This window comes from Nicotiana sylvestris, chromosome 7 (assembly GCF_000393655.2).
Source record: "Nicotiana sylvestris chromosome 7, ASM39365v2, whole genome shotgun sequence".
In the NCBI taxonomy this organism is placed as follows: Eukaryota; Viridiplantae; Streptophyta; class Magnoliopsida; order Solanales; family Solanaceae; genus Nicotiana; species Nicotiana sylvestris.
Window position 1 is genome coordinate 20,641,277 of NC_091063.1, and position 15,362 is coordinate 20,656,638.

Consider the following 15,362-nt stretch of genomic DNA (forward strand, 5'->3'; position numbering starts at 1 on the left):
GGGTTATCAGAATGGGCATACCAGTTGAGGATGCGAATGTGTGCACAAGAAAGGTATGAGACGATTCATGGGTTTGGAGATAATGTGGCCTTGTGGAATGGAGTCACTCAAGATGAGTGCAGATTTGAGTTGGTGATGTAAGGAATGGAGCTATTATTATCTCTAAGGCAAGTTAAGGATGAATTAGAAGAAGTTAGATTAGTGGGCCATGGTTGAATTGGCATAATGGCGGCGGTGATCAGTTTCTTCAGCGTGATTAAGTTATGCATGTGATTTGTGGTAGTACGTGCAAGGCTTGACGACCGCCGTAATTGATTTTATTTGGAAGTATTCGAGTATTATGGCCTTGTTATGTATAGGCGAATCTCGGAGGGGTTATGGTGGTTTAGACCACTACTTAGATATTTGCATATTCTATGGTTATGCGAATTCACCTATGTGTTGCTATGGTTCTCCTGAAGTGAGTTAAGTAAAAAAAAATTATGATGAAGTGTTAATCTATTAGTGGTTCCGGAGTTATGATGAAAATCGTGTTCTATCGTATATTAGCATGTTGGGTGCAGTGAGTGGTATGGAATTGGAAGTGAGGATCAAGGTTGCAGTTCGGTGTTGACAAGGATGTCACGATCTCGGATGAGAAGGAAAGGAGTTTGGATGTTTAAAGTAAGTTGGTATTGTCTTCAGCGTCACCTGAGATCGGTGTTTTGTGAAAAAAAGCTTTGCATCCTGGTTAAGGATTCTTGATTGCTTTTCAGCGTTACTGCGGCCGGTGGTTTGGATGTACAAACCTGTTATCTGTTACAAAAGGTTGTGGTAGCGTGCCCCATGGGGAGGTTGTATAAGTGTGGCATGTAGTCACTTGATTGATTGAAGAGTTAAACCAAGTATGAAGATTGTGATAATGTCGTTAAATTGAGAATTGATGCCTGGAGGGCGCTCGGTTTATCGGGTTGTGGATGTGGAGGATTACTCTGGTTATGATGGTTGTTCTTGTGTTATGAGAAAAGGGGAGTTATTATGGACCTTTGAAAGGTTATTAGCTTAGTTTAGTGCGATCAGAATCAACTTGAGGTCCGTGGATGGATTTAAATGTGAATATGCGCTCCTTTTGGAAGAGTAGTCGGGGTGTTATTTCGTCATCAGCTATTTCATGTAATGATATATTGCGCCGTGTGAGTTGTGAGATGACTTGGTGAATTTTTTATGTGTTGTGGTTCTGCGTAGAGATGATGTTATATGAGCAGAATGACTCTGGAGACTCAAATCGTATATGACACCTCAGTGGTGCTTGAGTTTGTAGCTTATGGCGCTATATGTCTCCCCAGGGATGGTATTATGCACTTAGCGTGCTTGTGACTGACATTTGGCATTTTGTTGTAATAAGCAATATGGCTCGGTGTGTATCTCCTTATGTGAATTTTATGTGTGGATCGAGTGGTACGCCGCCATGGGTATGTTGTTTGGATCGGGTTGCGCGCCGCAATAATGTGATGTTGAGTACAGTTCCCCATACCTGTTTTTATGTGTTTTGTTTCCTATTTTTTCTGAGGAAAACTCATATTAGATGTGTGCCCACATGGCAGGTATGATTCGCGAGCAGGGTGTTTGTTTAATTATGTTGACAGCGTCGCATGTATGATTCGCAAGCGGGGCAATTGGATTTCCTTTTCAGAGTTCATTTTCTTTTGTATCACGTTCGAATTGGTAGCCTATTGGCACATTGTGGCATCATATGAGACTTTTGATCATATCCGGGATGGCTTATTGTCTGAGCATCTCGTACTGGGTGAGATGAGATCATTGGATTTAGGATCAGTGCAATCTGATTATATGAAGTATATTAAGGAGCTAAGACCATTATTTGGTTCAAAATGAGGTGATGGTTCTTGTCAGGTGTATAGACCCAATGATTTATTGATTCAACAGTTAGTTATGAATTTATACACATATCTTCCATCGTAGCGGTATTGTAAGAGTTAGAGCAATACCTATGTATGTCATGAGGTGCAATGGGAGCATCAGAGTCATGGAATTTCGACTAAATTGATCAGAGAATGTTATTGTGGTCCTGTGAGTAAAGTGGTGCAAGGTGTAAATTCAGCTAAGGTATGCAGTCATGTTTTGGTGTTGCATGTAGTTATTGATTAGGTGAGCGTATGTTGGAACAGGCCTGGCAGAGAATTCCGAATGTTGGAATTGGGCTCTAAGGCTTATTTGCCTAAGTGAAAAAGGGTATATTCAGATTGATCGAGCTAGGGTGCCCATCTGAGTTATGGTAGCACGGGTAGGTGCTCAAGGTGTTAAACAGTGATTTCGGGCAACCCCAGCATAGTTCTTAGCACGTTCGAGGACGGACATATGTTTAAGTGGGAGAGAATGTAACAACTCGATCGATCGTTTTGAGCTCTAGCACATCGTTCAGCAGTTTGAGGCCATGAGCAGCTTCACTTCAGATATTACGACTTGTGCGCACGATCGGAATTGAATTTTGGGAAGTTCGGAGTTGATTTGGAAAGAGAATTCTCACTTCGGAAGCTTTAAGTTGAAAGAATTAACTAAGGTTGGATTTTTGAGTAAACGACCTCGGAATCGGGATTCGAAGGTTCCAGCAGGTTCGTATGATGATTTCAAACTTGGGCGTAAGTCCAGACTGGATTTTGGAAAACTCGAGAACATTTCGGCGCCTATTGTGGAAGTTAGCATTTTTGGAAGAATATCATAAGTTTGGATTGAAGTGCATTTTAGGGTTATCAATGTCCATTTAAGATTTCGAGTTTGGGAATAGCTCCGTATGGTAATTCTGGTATTGGGAGCACGATCGGAAGTGAATTCGGAGGTCCGTAGGTCATTTTGGAGTCATTTGGCTAAAGATAGAAATTTGAAGGTTTTTTAGAAGTTTGACCGGAAGTGGACTTTTTGGTATCGGGGTCGGAATCCAATTCCGGAATTTGGAGTAGGTCCGTAATGTCAAATATGACTTGTGTGCAAAATTTGAGGTCAATCAGACGTGATTTGATAGGTTTCGTCATCGAATATTGAAGTTTGAAATTCTAAAGTTCCTTAAGCTTGGATTGGGGGTCGATTCATGATTTTAGCATTGTTTGATATGATTTGAGGCATCGAGCAAGTTCGTAATGTGTTTTGGGACTGGTTGGTATGATTGATTGGGGTTCCGGGGGCCTCATGTGGATTTCGGATGGTTAACAGATCAATTTTGGAAATTGGAAGAGGAAGTGTAGCAGCTGCCTTCTGGTGTAACCACACCTACGAGGCTTGGGCTGCAGGTACGGAGCCGCAAAAGCGGCCAGGAGAGCCGCAGATGTGATTTTGGGTTGGAAGTGTAAGGACCGCAGATGCAGTCATCTCGCCGCAGAAGCGAGACCGCACCTGCGGGAGTCGAGGCGCAGAAGCGGAAAGGGGAGCCCGGAGAGAAACCGCAGGAGAGGTAGAGAGGCCGCACCTGCGGAACCACAGAAGCGGTCGTGTGACCGCAGGTGCGGAATTGCTGGAAGTAGTAAGGTTCTTTAAAAATTGGGGGTCCATTTTACTCTTGTTTGGGCGATTTTTGGAGAGCTTCAAGAGAGGGATTTCATCATCAAACATGAGGTAAGTTAATTTCACTCCTAGTGAGTTAAATACATGGTTTTGTTAGGGATTTGAGCATGAAAATTGGTAGAAACTTGGGGTTGAGGGAAAACCTAGAAAATTGATATTCTTAGATTTTGACCACAATTTTGGGTATGAAATTAGGAGAAAATCATATATTTGAGTTCGTGAGTTCATAGGTACACTTTATCTTTGATAAATTTTGGAATCCGGGCACATGGGCTCGAGGGAAATTTTGTCAACTTTTCGATCGGGGTTAGGAATTATTATAAATTAGATTGTAATGAGTAATTGAACATATATTAATAAATTTGCATAATTATTGGCTAGTTTTGGAGCATTTAGCATCGAATTGAGTCTTTGGAAGGGTGTGGAATGCCGATTATGGATCTTCGGAGCGAGGTGAGTCTCCTTTCTAACCTTGTAAGAGAGAATTGTCCTCATAGGTGATATAATTTGTTATGTGATCCTATTTGTGGGGGCTACGTACGCACGAGGTGGCGAGAGTCCGTACCTAGCTACTATTATGTGTAAATCTGGGTAGTCTAGAACCCAAAAGCATGCTATACTTGGAATATCTGTAATCTTGTTGGCAGTTGAATTGCTTAAATCTTATCGAATTGGTAAATTAATTTATAAAAGGATTAAACTTCATTTTCTTAAATCGCTAAAATAGAATTGGCTTTTATTTGGATAAATATTCCCCGATAAATTCTTAATTTGTTGTTTGAGCATGTATTTCTATGTGTACCTGCGTCGCATGTATGATTCGCGAGCAGGGCGTTTGTTTATTTATGTTGACCGAGTCGCGTGTATGATTCGCGAGCGGGGTAATAGATGCATCTATGGTTCGCGCCGTTCGACCCTCGGTAGTGCACATTTTACACTTATGTTTGATCGGGTCGTGCGACCTCGGCATGATATGCACATGCTTGTATTGTTTGTCTGAGATTTATAAATGTTGATAATTGCCTTTCCTAGCTGGAGATAAATTGATAAAAGATGATGAAAAGTAAATCTTTGGAATCCATTATTATTTGAGAAGTTGTTTACTTATTATCCGGCTGTATGAGTTTATAATTGCTTTATAAAAAATCATGATCTCCTCCCATTTTTTTACAACTATTATTATTGGACCACTAGTAAGTGTCGAAGTCGAACTCTCGTCTCTTCTTCTTCTTCGAGATTAGACGGGATACTCATTGGGTACACGTTGTTTTCGTACTCATACTACACTTGCTGTGTATTTTTGTTGCACATGCACATGCATCTCTAGTGGCCTAGTGGGCATAGCAGCATGGTTGATACGGAGACTTAGGTGAGCTGCACTTCTCGAGATGACCTGCAGCCAGCAGAGTTTCTTTCAGATTACTGTATTTACTTTCTGTCCAATATTGTATTCCGGACGGTTGTTGTATTACATTATTTCCAAGAAATTGCTCATGTACTTGAGACACCGGGTTCTGGGATGATTATGGGGTATCTTGTATTAACTTCTTACATTCATATTCGATTTGAAATGATTATCTTTTACTAGTGAAATTGAAGGAAAATTATAGTTTTCAAAATTATTAAAACGAGAATGAAATTAAGTATTTTGGTTGGCTTGCCTGACAGCGGTGTCCGGCGCCATCACGATCCTTAGTGGATTTTAGGTCGTGACAAAAATAAAAATTAAAAAAAATGTATCAATTCTTGAAAATGGTGACTACTAAATATTTTATTTAGCCGACTGAATGAAGAAAGAATTCTTTTATAAATGTTCCTAGATGTCTTATTGTAGTTTTTCAAGACTTCTATAGAAATATCTTATAAAAGAATATTGTTATTTCTATGATCTAATGCAAAAATAAATTTAATTTTTTTAAAATATTATTATCAACAAAGATTTGTCAATTAAAATAAAGTTTAAAAAAATCTCTGCCATTTTGGGAATGAAGAGATTGGTGTTTTGTTCCTAGAAAAAATTGATAAGGGGAAACGTAAAGTGTAAATGACTTATATGTTTTTACAACAAATAATTTAATATAGAACATAAGGGGAGTTGTCAGTAAAATAATAACAATAATAATAATAATAAATGACAATTCCTTCAGAATATAGTTTGTATTCCATTGTTTCCTCCTTATTGCTTCAAGTTTTTATTTTTACGAATTTGACGCTTAATATAATTATAACCAAATTTGCCATTTGCTAATTCTATTCATATCAAAATAAATTTATGTATCCTATAAGATTTTTTAGTTTGAAAATAATTTACTTATATGATGAATATAAAAAATAATTAAATTAATTCCTGTTAATTTGTTAATTCAAAGTTTTAATTATTTGTTTGGATGAGTAAAGGAACTAATTACTTTTTGTTGATTCAAATTTTTTATATTAACTCAACTAATTTTAAATAATTAATTATAATTATATTATCAAAGAGTAACAAAAATAATTTGATATTTCACTTTTTGAATTTTTGTGTTTGTAAAATCATTAATGTACTTGACTCTTGTCAACCACCTAAATATTTTATTAGTGATTTGTTAAATATTAATCGGTGTTTTTGTTATGTAATTATTATTATTATTATTATTATTATTATTATTATTATTATTATTATTGCTATTTCTTTTATTACTAAAAGCAATTAGAAAGAAAGAATGATAATTCATGCGCCTTGTCTTGGATAGTCTAACTAGGACCCGGTTCACCCTCCGTGAACCATCATGATGACACCTAGTCTCTACGACTAGGTAAGCCTAATTTTCAGAAGAAAAATCAAAATTTGCGCAAATAAACAATTTAAAACAGAAATAAAGTAGTAACAGTGTTTAAATGTGCCGCTCGGCATACAAAATGTTTAACTCTTAATACCAAAACATAAATCCAAGACCAGAAAACCCACGAATCACAAGCTGAGATCAATACTACATAGCTCTAACTCCGGAATGTCTAATAAGAACAGAAAAAAGTACAGAAGGGCTAAATACTAAAAGCAGGAATAGAGGACTTCTCGGTCTGCGGACGCAGTAGATGTACCTCGAAGTCTCTAGAGCAGTCGCCTCCTCAAAGATGATAGGCTTGAGTAGCGCTACCTGGATCTGCATATGAAAAACATGCGCACAAGAGGCATGAGTACACCACAATAGTACTCAGAAGTGTCAAGCCTAACCTCGGTTGGGTAGTGAAGAGGAAGGTCAGGGCCCTACTGAGATTAAATAAATATAAAGATGACATGATAAGATAAGCAGTAAAATTGAGAATCTACAATAAGAATCTACACATGATAATAAGAGTACAATAACAGAAACAGAGATGACGGTAAACCACAAGGAAGTAACCGGGATCTCTCAGTATCCCAAGGATCTCTTAGCACCCTCAATATATGTCATGGATCTCTTGGTATCCCGAGGATCTCTCGGTATCCTCAATATATGCTAGGGATCTCTTGGTATCCCGAGAATATCTCGGTATCCTCAATATATACTAGGGATCTCTCGGTATCCTCAATATATGCTAGGGATCTCTTTGTATCCCGAGGATCTCTTGGTATCCTCAATATATACTAGGGATCTCTTGGTATCCTCAATATGCGTGCCAGGGATCTCTTGGTATCCCACACCTCAGTCCAACTAGGGATCTCTTGGTATCCTCAATATGCGTGCCAGGGATCTCTTGGTATCCCGCACCTTAGTCCAGATCATAAATACGTACAGGGGATCTCCCGGGATGCCGTCCCGTAGTCCCAAATTAAAAATACATAGAAGCAACACAAGAATACTCAATTAAATACAAATTTTGTACCAAGTAAGCAGTTAATTTTAACCTAACATGCTTCACGTAATGCAATTAAAGCAGTTTAAGCAAATAGGCAATTAAGTCAACTAAACATGCTTTTTCTAAACTACAAAGGCTAAATTCACAAGTAGAATAAAGCAGGAAAAAGGAACTCAATTGAAATACTTAAAGTAAAACCGTATTTTCAACAATTAGTTCAAGTACGCACTCGTCATCTCACGTACAAGGCATTTCAATTACCAAATATATCATATCCTAAGGGGAAGGTCCCCCATACAAGGTTAGACAAGCCACTTACCTCGAACCGGCTCAAAATTAACCCGAGATCACGTTCTTGCCACGAGTACTTGACTCCAAATGGCCCAAATCTATTCAATTCAATTTCATAATGTAAATAACACTTCAAGTAACTGATTCTACAATTAAACTCTAAGTTAATACGCGAAATTATGTAAAATGACCAAAACGTTCATCGGTCTCACATCTCGGAATTGGGCGAAATTTACATTTTCAGAAATCTCGTACTCTCACGAGTCTATACATAACAAGAACACTGAAATCGGAGTCCAAATGATCCCTCAAATCCTCATTAAAAGGTCTCTTAAACTCAAGCCCTAATTACCCATTTTTTCCAAATTTTTCACCACTAATAAGGTCCTTAATCACATAAAAATGAGTTATGAAGTCAAAAATATTACCTCCAAGTGATTCCCCTTGAATCTCTCTTCAACCCTCCTCAAAAAGCTTCAAAATCGCCTAACAATGGAGGAAACTAGGCTAAAATTCACGAAATAAACCTTTTAAAACATTTTGCCCAAGCATATAATTCCTTCTTCGCGAACGCGGTCAAGGCCTCGCGTTCGCGAAGCACAAAAATAACGTTGACCCAAAGTCCTCTTACGCAAAAGCGACAAGGCCCTCGCGAACGCGATGATTTACCCAGACAAGCCTTCGCGAACGCATTCCTATCATCGCAAACACGATGAGTAAATTCTACTGGGCCAATTTTCCTCCTACGCGAACGCGAAGACCAACCACGAACGCAGTTCACAAGTATCCAGCCCTTCACGAACGCGGAGCCTTTCTCGCGAACACGAAGGCTAAAATTTCACTAACCTCCACTGACTCTTCGCGAATGCGAGGGTCTACTCGCGCACGCGAAGAGTAAATATCTGCAATAGCTAACCTGCAATTCTGCAACTTTTTAACAACTAAAAATGATTCGTTGAGCATTCGAAACACACCAGAGGCCCCCGGGACCTCAACCAAAGGCACCAACATATCCTAAAACCTTATTCAAACTTGTACAAATCTTCAAAACACTTCAAACGGCATCAAATCAACCAAAACACATCGGATTCAAGCCTAAGCTTTCCAAAATCTTCCGAATTACGTTTTTGATTAAAAAATCCAACCAAACTACCTCCGAATGACCTGAAATTTTGCACACACATTTCAAATGACATAACGGAACTACTGCAACTCTCAGAATTCCATTTCGACCCTTGTATCAAAATCTCACTATTGAACCGAAAACTTCCAAAATTCAACTTTCGGCATTTCAAGACTAAATTAGCTACGGACCTCCAAAACATAATCCGAACACGCTCCTAACCCCGAAATCACCCAACTGAGCTAACAGAACCATCAGATTTCCATTCCGAGGTTGTCTTCATACTATTCCGACTATAGTCAACTTTCCAACACTTAAGCTCTCATTTAGGGACTAAGTGTCCCAAAACTCTCCGAAACTTAGAACCGAACATCCCGGCAAATCAAAATAGCATAAATAAGCTCGGAAAAAGCAGTTAATAGGGGATTGGGGCATTATTTCTTAATACGACCGGCCGGGTCGTCACAATTAAAAAAGTTAACAATATAACTTCTTTAGGTGAATTAAGTTCCTACATATTACAGACTTTGCATTATTGCAAATAAGGAACATTTTAGTTTATTTAAAAAATTTAAATATTAAAAAAATAATTAATTTACAATTACAATTTTATCCAATGTGAACCCTATTCTAAAGGGGTAAAAAAGCGAATAATATTTTGATAGGGGGTTCGCGCTTTTAATATAGAATTATGTTCTATTTTTCTTTTAACCATGTAAATCAAAGTTCATTTCATAATTTATATTAGACAAAATTATAATTAAACTCAAGATATCTCTCCTTTATTTAAATTTAAAATAGCTAAATACTATAAAGACAAAATTTTGTTCCTTATTAAAAAGATAATTTTCTTTTTTAACTACATATAGGATACTTTTTTCTAAAAAATTATTTCAAAGGAATCATATTAACAAAAAAAAATTTGGAGACCCTTTGCTACCCCCTTGGTTGTGAGACGAACATAATTGAAAGGCAAAAGTAGACAAAATTTCCTTCATACTTATTTTGAAGGAATTATAGTTTAATTCAAATTAATTTTTTTTCCTATAAATTTTGGAGTACGTCTTTTATGGTAAAAAGATATAGAAAAGCCAAAATGGTTTATTTATAGTAAATTTTAATAGTTCAAAATTATGAGTTTCTATATGATTCAAATAAGGAAATATTTTATAAGCAAATTTTATTTAATTTAAAAATTCTATATATTAGGAGAATAATTATTACAACTTTGTCTTATGTGAAAGTTATTTTTAAAGGGTAAAAAAGACGAACGACATTTCGTTAAGGGCCTTCGTGCTTTTAATATAGTACTAGTCTTAGAGTACGCGCGTTGCGTGTGGTCTTCGTGTTAATGAAAATAAATTTTGAAAAATAATATAAAAAATATTTAAAAGATGTATTTGCATTATATATAAAAATTAATAAAAAATTGCAAGTTTCAAAATGATAGATATTAATCACATTTAGGAATTTGATCCACTCTATTCTATTCATACCATTGTAATCACATAGACATCCAAATTCAACTATTACTAACATTTTTTATAAAGTTTTAGCTCAATATTTATCTTATATTACATATGATTTCTTTTTAAGTACTTCTTTTATTCGGGACTAATCAACTCTTTTGTTGAACTCCCTAATCAAGTCAAACGACGCCAACATGGATAGATGGAATCTACCATCATATAAGATAAAACAGCCAACCAGGCATGTCGTATATAACCCACCATAGATTTTGTAAAATCATGTACAATTTTAGTTAGGACTAACAACAAAAGTCTCATCTTAATGATCATGTACAAAGTTTGGGAAGTCAAACTCAATATGTTTACATAAATGATCAATGGAGACAATGTTTTAACCAGAAAATAAAATAAAATACATATATATGTCATTTTCTATTCATATTCCTTTGTATAAAATATTAATCAATATATTTACCGTTTAAAATAGATTTTACATTTAAAAAAGATTATCATTTAATTATCTTCTAGTATCTAGACAATAAAAGTAGACAAAAGAATTTGAGTATGTTCAAAAAAAAAAAAATCGTCCAGATTGCTCTTTAAAGTCTAAAATCATGCCTACTTTATTTTTTTTAATCAATTTATGTTTTTCATGCATTTTTAACGTTCCCTTTTAAATATTAGCATAAAAATTGTAGGATCACGTAGTTTAGTTTCATTAATTTACTCCTTTTCATCCACGAAAAGTAACATGTAAAAAAGATAACAAGTTACCTATATAGTTCAAATACGGAAAAAATTATGTAATGTGGAATTTTAATTGATTTTAAATTCCTAAATTTTAGAAATTCTTATATAGTTTAAATAGGAAAAGATTTATTAACCAAAATTTTAGTCGATTTTAAAGTACTAAATATTAGAATAATAATTAAATGACTATTTTGTCCAGTAAGAACTTTATTTTAAAAGGACAAAAAAGGCGAACGACAATTCGTTAAGGGCTTTTGTACTTTTAATATAGTGTAAATATAGATATAGATAGATAGATAGATCTATCTAATCCCAAAGGTAACGTGACTGCCGAAGGTAATTTGTGCTACTTAGTCCAATTGGACTTTCACGCCTGTTCGTCCAACTCAACATTGGACTTTCACGCCCTTATGACTTTACAATTCAAATTCCAAATTGGAGAATAAATTAATACTCATATTATATACATAACCTTTATATAAATCAATACTAAGTTATTTTATATATATCACATATATATTTCAATTAAGAGATATAATTTAATTTATATTCTAAATAAAAAAAAATTATTTGTTCACAATATTAATTATATCCTCTGTGCTAGCAAAAAATATATGAACTAATAACTAAATTTATTTGACTAATTAAATTCTTTAATTTAATTATCAAATAATAAAGTAATTAATCCTTTAGCAAAGATCAGAACACTCGTTAGTGTGCGACCCCATAGGTTCAATACTAAGTCGGTAGCAAATTGATCACATCAATATACTAATCAAGGGTGACGTCTAGCAACACTCCTTAACGACCGAATAGCATGAAGTATACAATCTACTCTCAAGAACCCGTAGAAGAATAATGTAGTAATTCCTTCTGTTCTTATAGCTCTGGGTCACCCTAGGATATGGTTCAACTGTCAAATCCTAATAGCCGACTAACTATGTGTTCATGTCAAATATAATTGACCATTGAATGACCTAAGAAACTCTTTTCTTCTTTCATTCTATTGCCCTGGCCAAGGTCTTAGTTTGGTCATTTATAATTCATGATAACATGGAGCTTAAACTCATTACCAAGAGTTGACAGATTCCATCTTGATTAATCACTAATTCTACAAGTATTTAATCGTACCCAATATCCTTTTAACGATCGTCCTAGGGCCATATGTGTTTAGTATCAAAACACAATAAATAACTTGTTAATTACTATAACTATCTCATGTCAAAGGAAACTCTTACATCACATTCTTCAAGAGAATATCCTATTGACAGTTTATGGTACTTGTAACCATTAGGAATTATCCAATGAGTCGGTTCAATGATATTATCTCTATATGCATCATCTATCTATGTGATTTAGTTAATGAGATCAACTAATCTTTATCCAATAAAGACGATCACATAAATATTAATATAACCTAATTACTAATGTCCAAATTAATAATCCTATGGTCAAGAACAAATTTAAATTAAATTATAAGAAACTTCACTCTCATTATCATGATCTCCATCACAATGTCAAGTCTCAAAATTTAATCAAGGACATTATCAAATTAATCAAGCAATTAATAATAATGATAAAAGAATATCAAATGACATATATATTTTATATCAAATAATATTCACAAAAATATGTCCAAATCATCAAATATGAGATTAGATCTAGGGCATATCTACTATATCCCTAACAATCTCCCACTTGCACTAGAGCCAATTGCACTTGTACTTCTTTCCCAATTTCCACTTGTGCTTGTCAAACTCCTTTGCACCAAGAGTTTTAGTGAATGGGTATGGAGCATTTTCCTTTCCATCAATCTTTTGAATCTAGACGTCTCCACGTCCAATGATTTCTCTTATCCAGTGATCCCTTCGCAGAACGTATTTGGATTTTTGGTGTGATTTTGATTCTTTTGCTTGAGCAATGGCTCCAATGTTGTCACACAACAATGGAACTGTACCTTTTATTGAAAGAATCACACCAAGTTCAGATTAGAACCTTTTCATCCATACAACTTCCTTAGTAGCTTCACTAGCTGCTATATATTCTGCTTCAATCACTGAGTCAGCTACTCTAGCTTGTTTGGAACTTTTCCAACTCACTGCACCACCATTTAAGGTGAATACATAACCAGAAATAGATTTGCTATCATCTCTATCTGAAGAGAAACTTGCATCAGTATAACCTTCAAGTTTCAACTCAGAATCTGGATATATGAGGAATTGGTGTTTAGTTCTTCTTAAGTACTTAAGAATGGTCTTCACTACCTTCCAATGTTCCTCACTAGGATTTGCCTGATATCGTTTAGTCACTCCAAGTGCATAAGCCACATCAGGACATGTACATGTCATGGTATACATGATAGTTCCCACTGCACTAGCGTATGTGATCTTACTCATGCGTTCTCTCTCTTCAGGTGTTTTAGAACAATCCTCCCTACTGAGAGTAATTCCAGTGCCTATTGGTAGATAGCCTCTTTTGGAATTATCCATATTATACCTCTTTAAGATGGTATCAATGTACAAAGACTGGAAAAGTCCAAGCAGCTTCCTAGATCTGTCTCTATAGATCTTTATTCCTAATATATAAGTTGTTTCTCCCAAGTCTTTCATGGAGAACTGGTCAGATAGCCAAATCTTGGTACTTTGCAATGCTGGTATGTCATTCCCTACGAGCAATATATCATCAACATACAACACTCAAAATATAATTGTGTTCCCACTAAACCTTTTGAACACACATGGGTATTCTTCTTATCTAACAAAATTGAACTTTTCAATTTTCTTGTTAAAGCAAATATTCCAATTTCGAGAAGCTTACTTTAGTCCATAAATGAATCATTGTAGCTTTCAAATCTTATTATGATCAGGCGAAGATGTGAAACTTTCAGGTCGTGTCACGTACACATCCTCTTTTAACTCACCGATAAGGAAAGCTGTTTTCACATCCATTTGCCATATTTCATTGTTAGAACCTTGTATCGCCTCTTCATAGGTCTTAAGGTTATCATCATTATGATCAACCGCATTTGATATATCATCTTGTACCATTAGCTTTAATCTAGTTGGTACATGACGTTCTCGTGTAGACCTTCTAATAGGGACTTGTAAAACTTGTTTATTTTATGCTGGATTTGATTGTTGTTCAATTTGGTTTGGAACTGGTTCATTAACCTGTTCTTAAACTTCATTTAGTTCTTGAACTTCAACCCTTGAATATGGAAACTTCCTTGGCAACTTCAAAATATCCAATAAAGGTTCTTCATCTTGGGTCTCATGATCTTTACATTGTATTGATTCATTAGTTTCTTGAACTTCATCAACTTCTATTTCTCCATTATAATTTCCTTCTATACAAAATTCCCTTTCCAAAAAGGTTGCTCCTCTGGCCACAAACATTTTATGGTCAGAAGGGTGATAGAAATAATATCCCATTGTTTCCTTGGGATACCCAATGAACCTACACTTACCATATCTTGAGTCAAGTTTATCAGACTGTAGTCTCTTAACATAAGCTGGACATCCCCAAACTTTAATATGTTTAAGGTTAGGCTTATATTCTTTCCATATCTCATATGGTGTTATAGATACTGACTTAGTGAGAACTTTATTAAGTAATGTGTTGCTGCTTCCAAAGCATATCCCCATAAAATTATTGGAAGATTAGTGAACCCCATCATAGATATCACCATATCTAATAAAGTTCGATTTTTCCTTTCAGATACACCATTGTGTTGTGGTGTTCCTGGAGGTGTCCACTGTGAGAGAATCCCATTCTCTTTGAGATATCTGGTAAAATCTTCACTAAGATATTCTCTACCTCTATCAGACCTTAGTACTTTGATACTTTTACCAGTCTGCTTCTCAACTTTACTACGGAACCTTTTGAACATTTCAAAAGATTCAGACTTGTGTTTTATAAGATACACAAATCAATATCTTGACATATCATCAGTGAAGGTGATGAAGTAAGAATATCCACCTCTAGCTTGAATTTTCATGGGCCCACAAACATCTGTATGAATTAGTGCCAATAATTCAGAAGCTCTTTCTCCACTTCCATTAAATGGAGATTTGGTCATTTTTCCTTTGAGACAAGATTCACAAGTTGGATATGATTCAAAATCATACTTATCAAGGTACCCTTTCTTGTACAACTTGTTAATTCTTTTCTCTCCAATATGACCAAGCCTACAATGTCAAAGGTATGTATGATTTACTTGATCATCTCTTTCCTCTTAAGACTAGAAACATGCATAACCGAATTAGCATTCACATTAGGTTAGATATAAACATCATGTTGGAGATAACCATTCACATATAAATCATTACCATAATGAATAGAGCAAATACCATTGC

General features: G+C 35.3%; 1 protein-coding gene across 1 annotated transcript; it reads right to left on the reverse strand.

Annotated features, from left to right (window-relative positions):
* Positions 1-12,995: 12,995 nt before the first annotated feature.
* On the reverse strand, positions 12,996-14,054 carry LOC138872822 (secreted RxLR effector protein 161-like). Its single transcript, XM_070151240.1, has 2 exons — positions 13,928-14,054; positions 12,996-13,462 (listed from the first exon to the last, which is right to left on the reverse strand). Exons 1-2 carry the CDS (start codon positions 14,052-14,054, stop codon positions 12,996-12,998), a joined length of 594 nt encoding a protein of 197 aa, XP_070007341.1.
* Between the last annotated feature and the right edge of the window lie 1,308 nt (positions 14,055-15,362).

What these genes read in the sequence shown, in the direction of transcription:
- LOC138872822 (XM_070151240.1), bottom strand. Translation starts at nt 14,054, where the DNA reads ATGGTACAAGATGATATATCAAATGCGGTTGATCATAATGATGATAAC. An exon ending in GAAAACAGCTTTCCTTATCG is followed by an intron (nt 13,463 to 13,927) that starts GTGAGTTAAAAG and finishes ATCTACCAATAG; the next exon opens with GCACTGGAATTACTCTCAGT.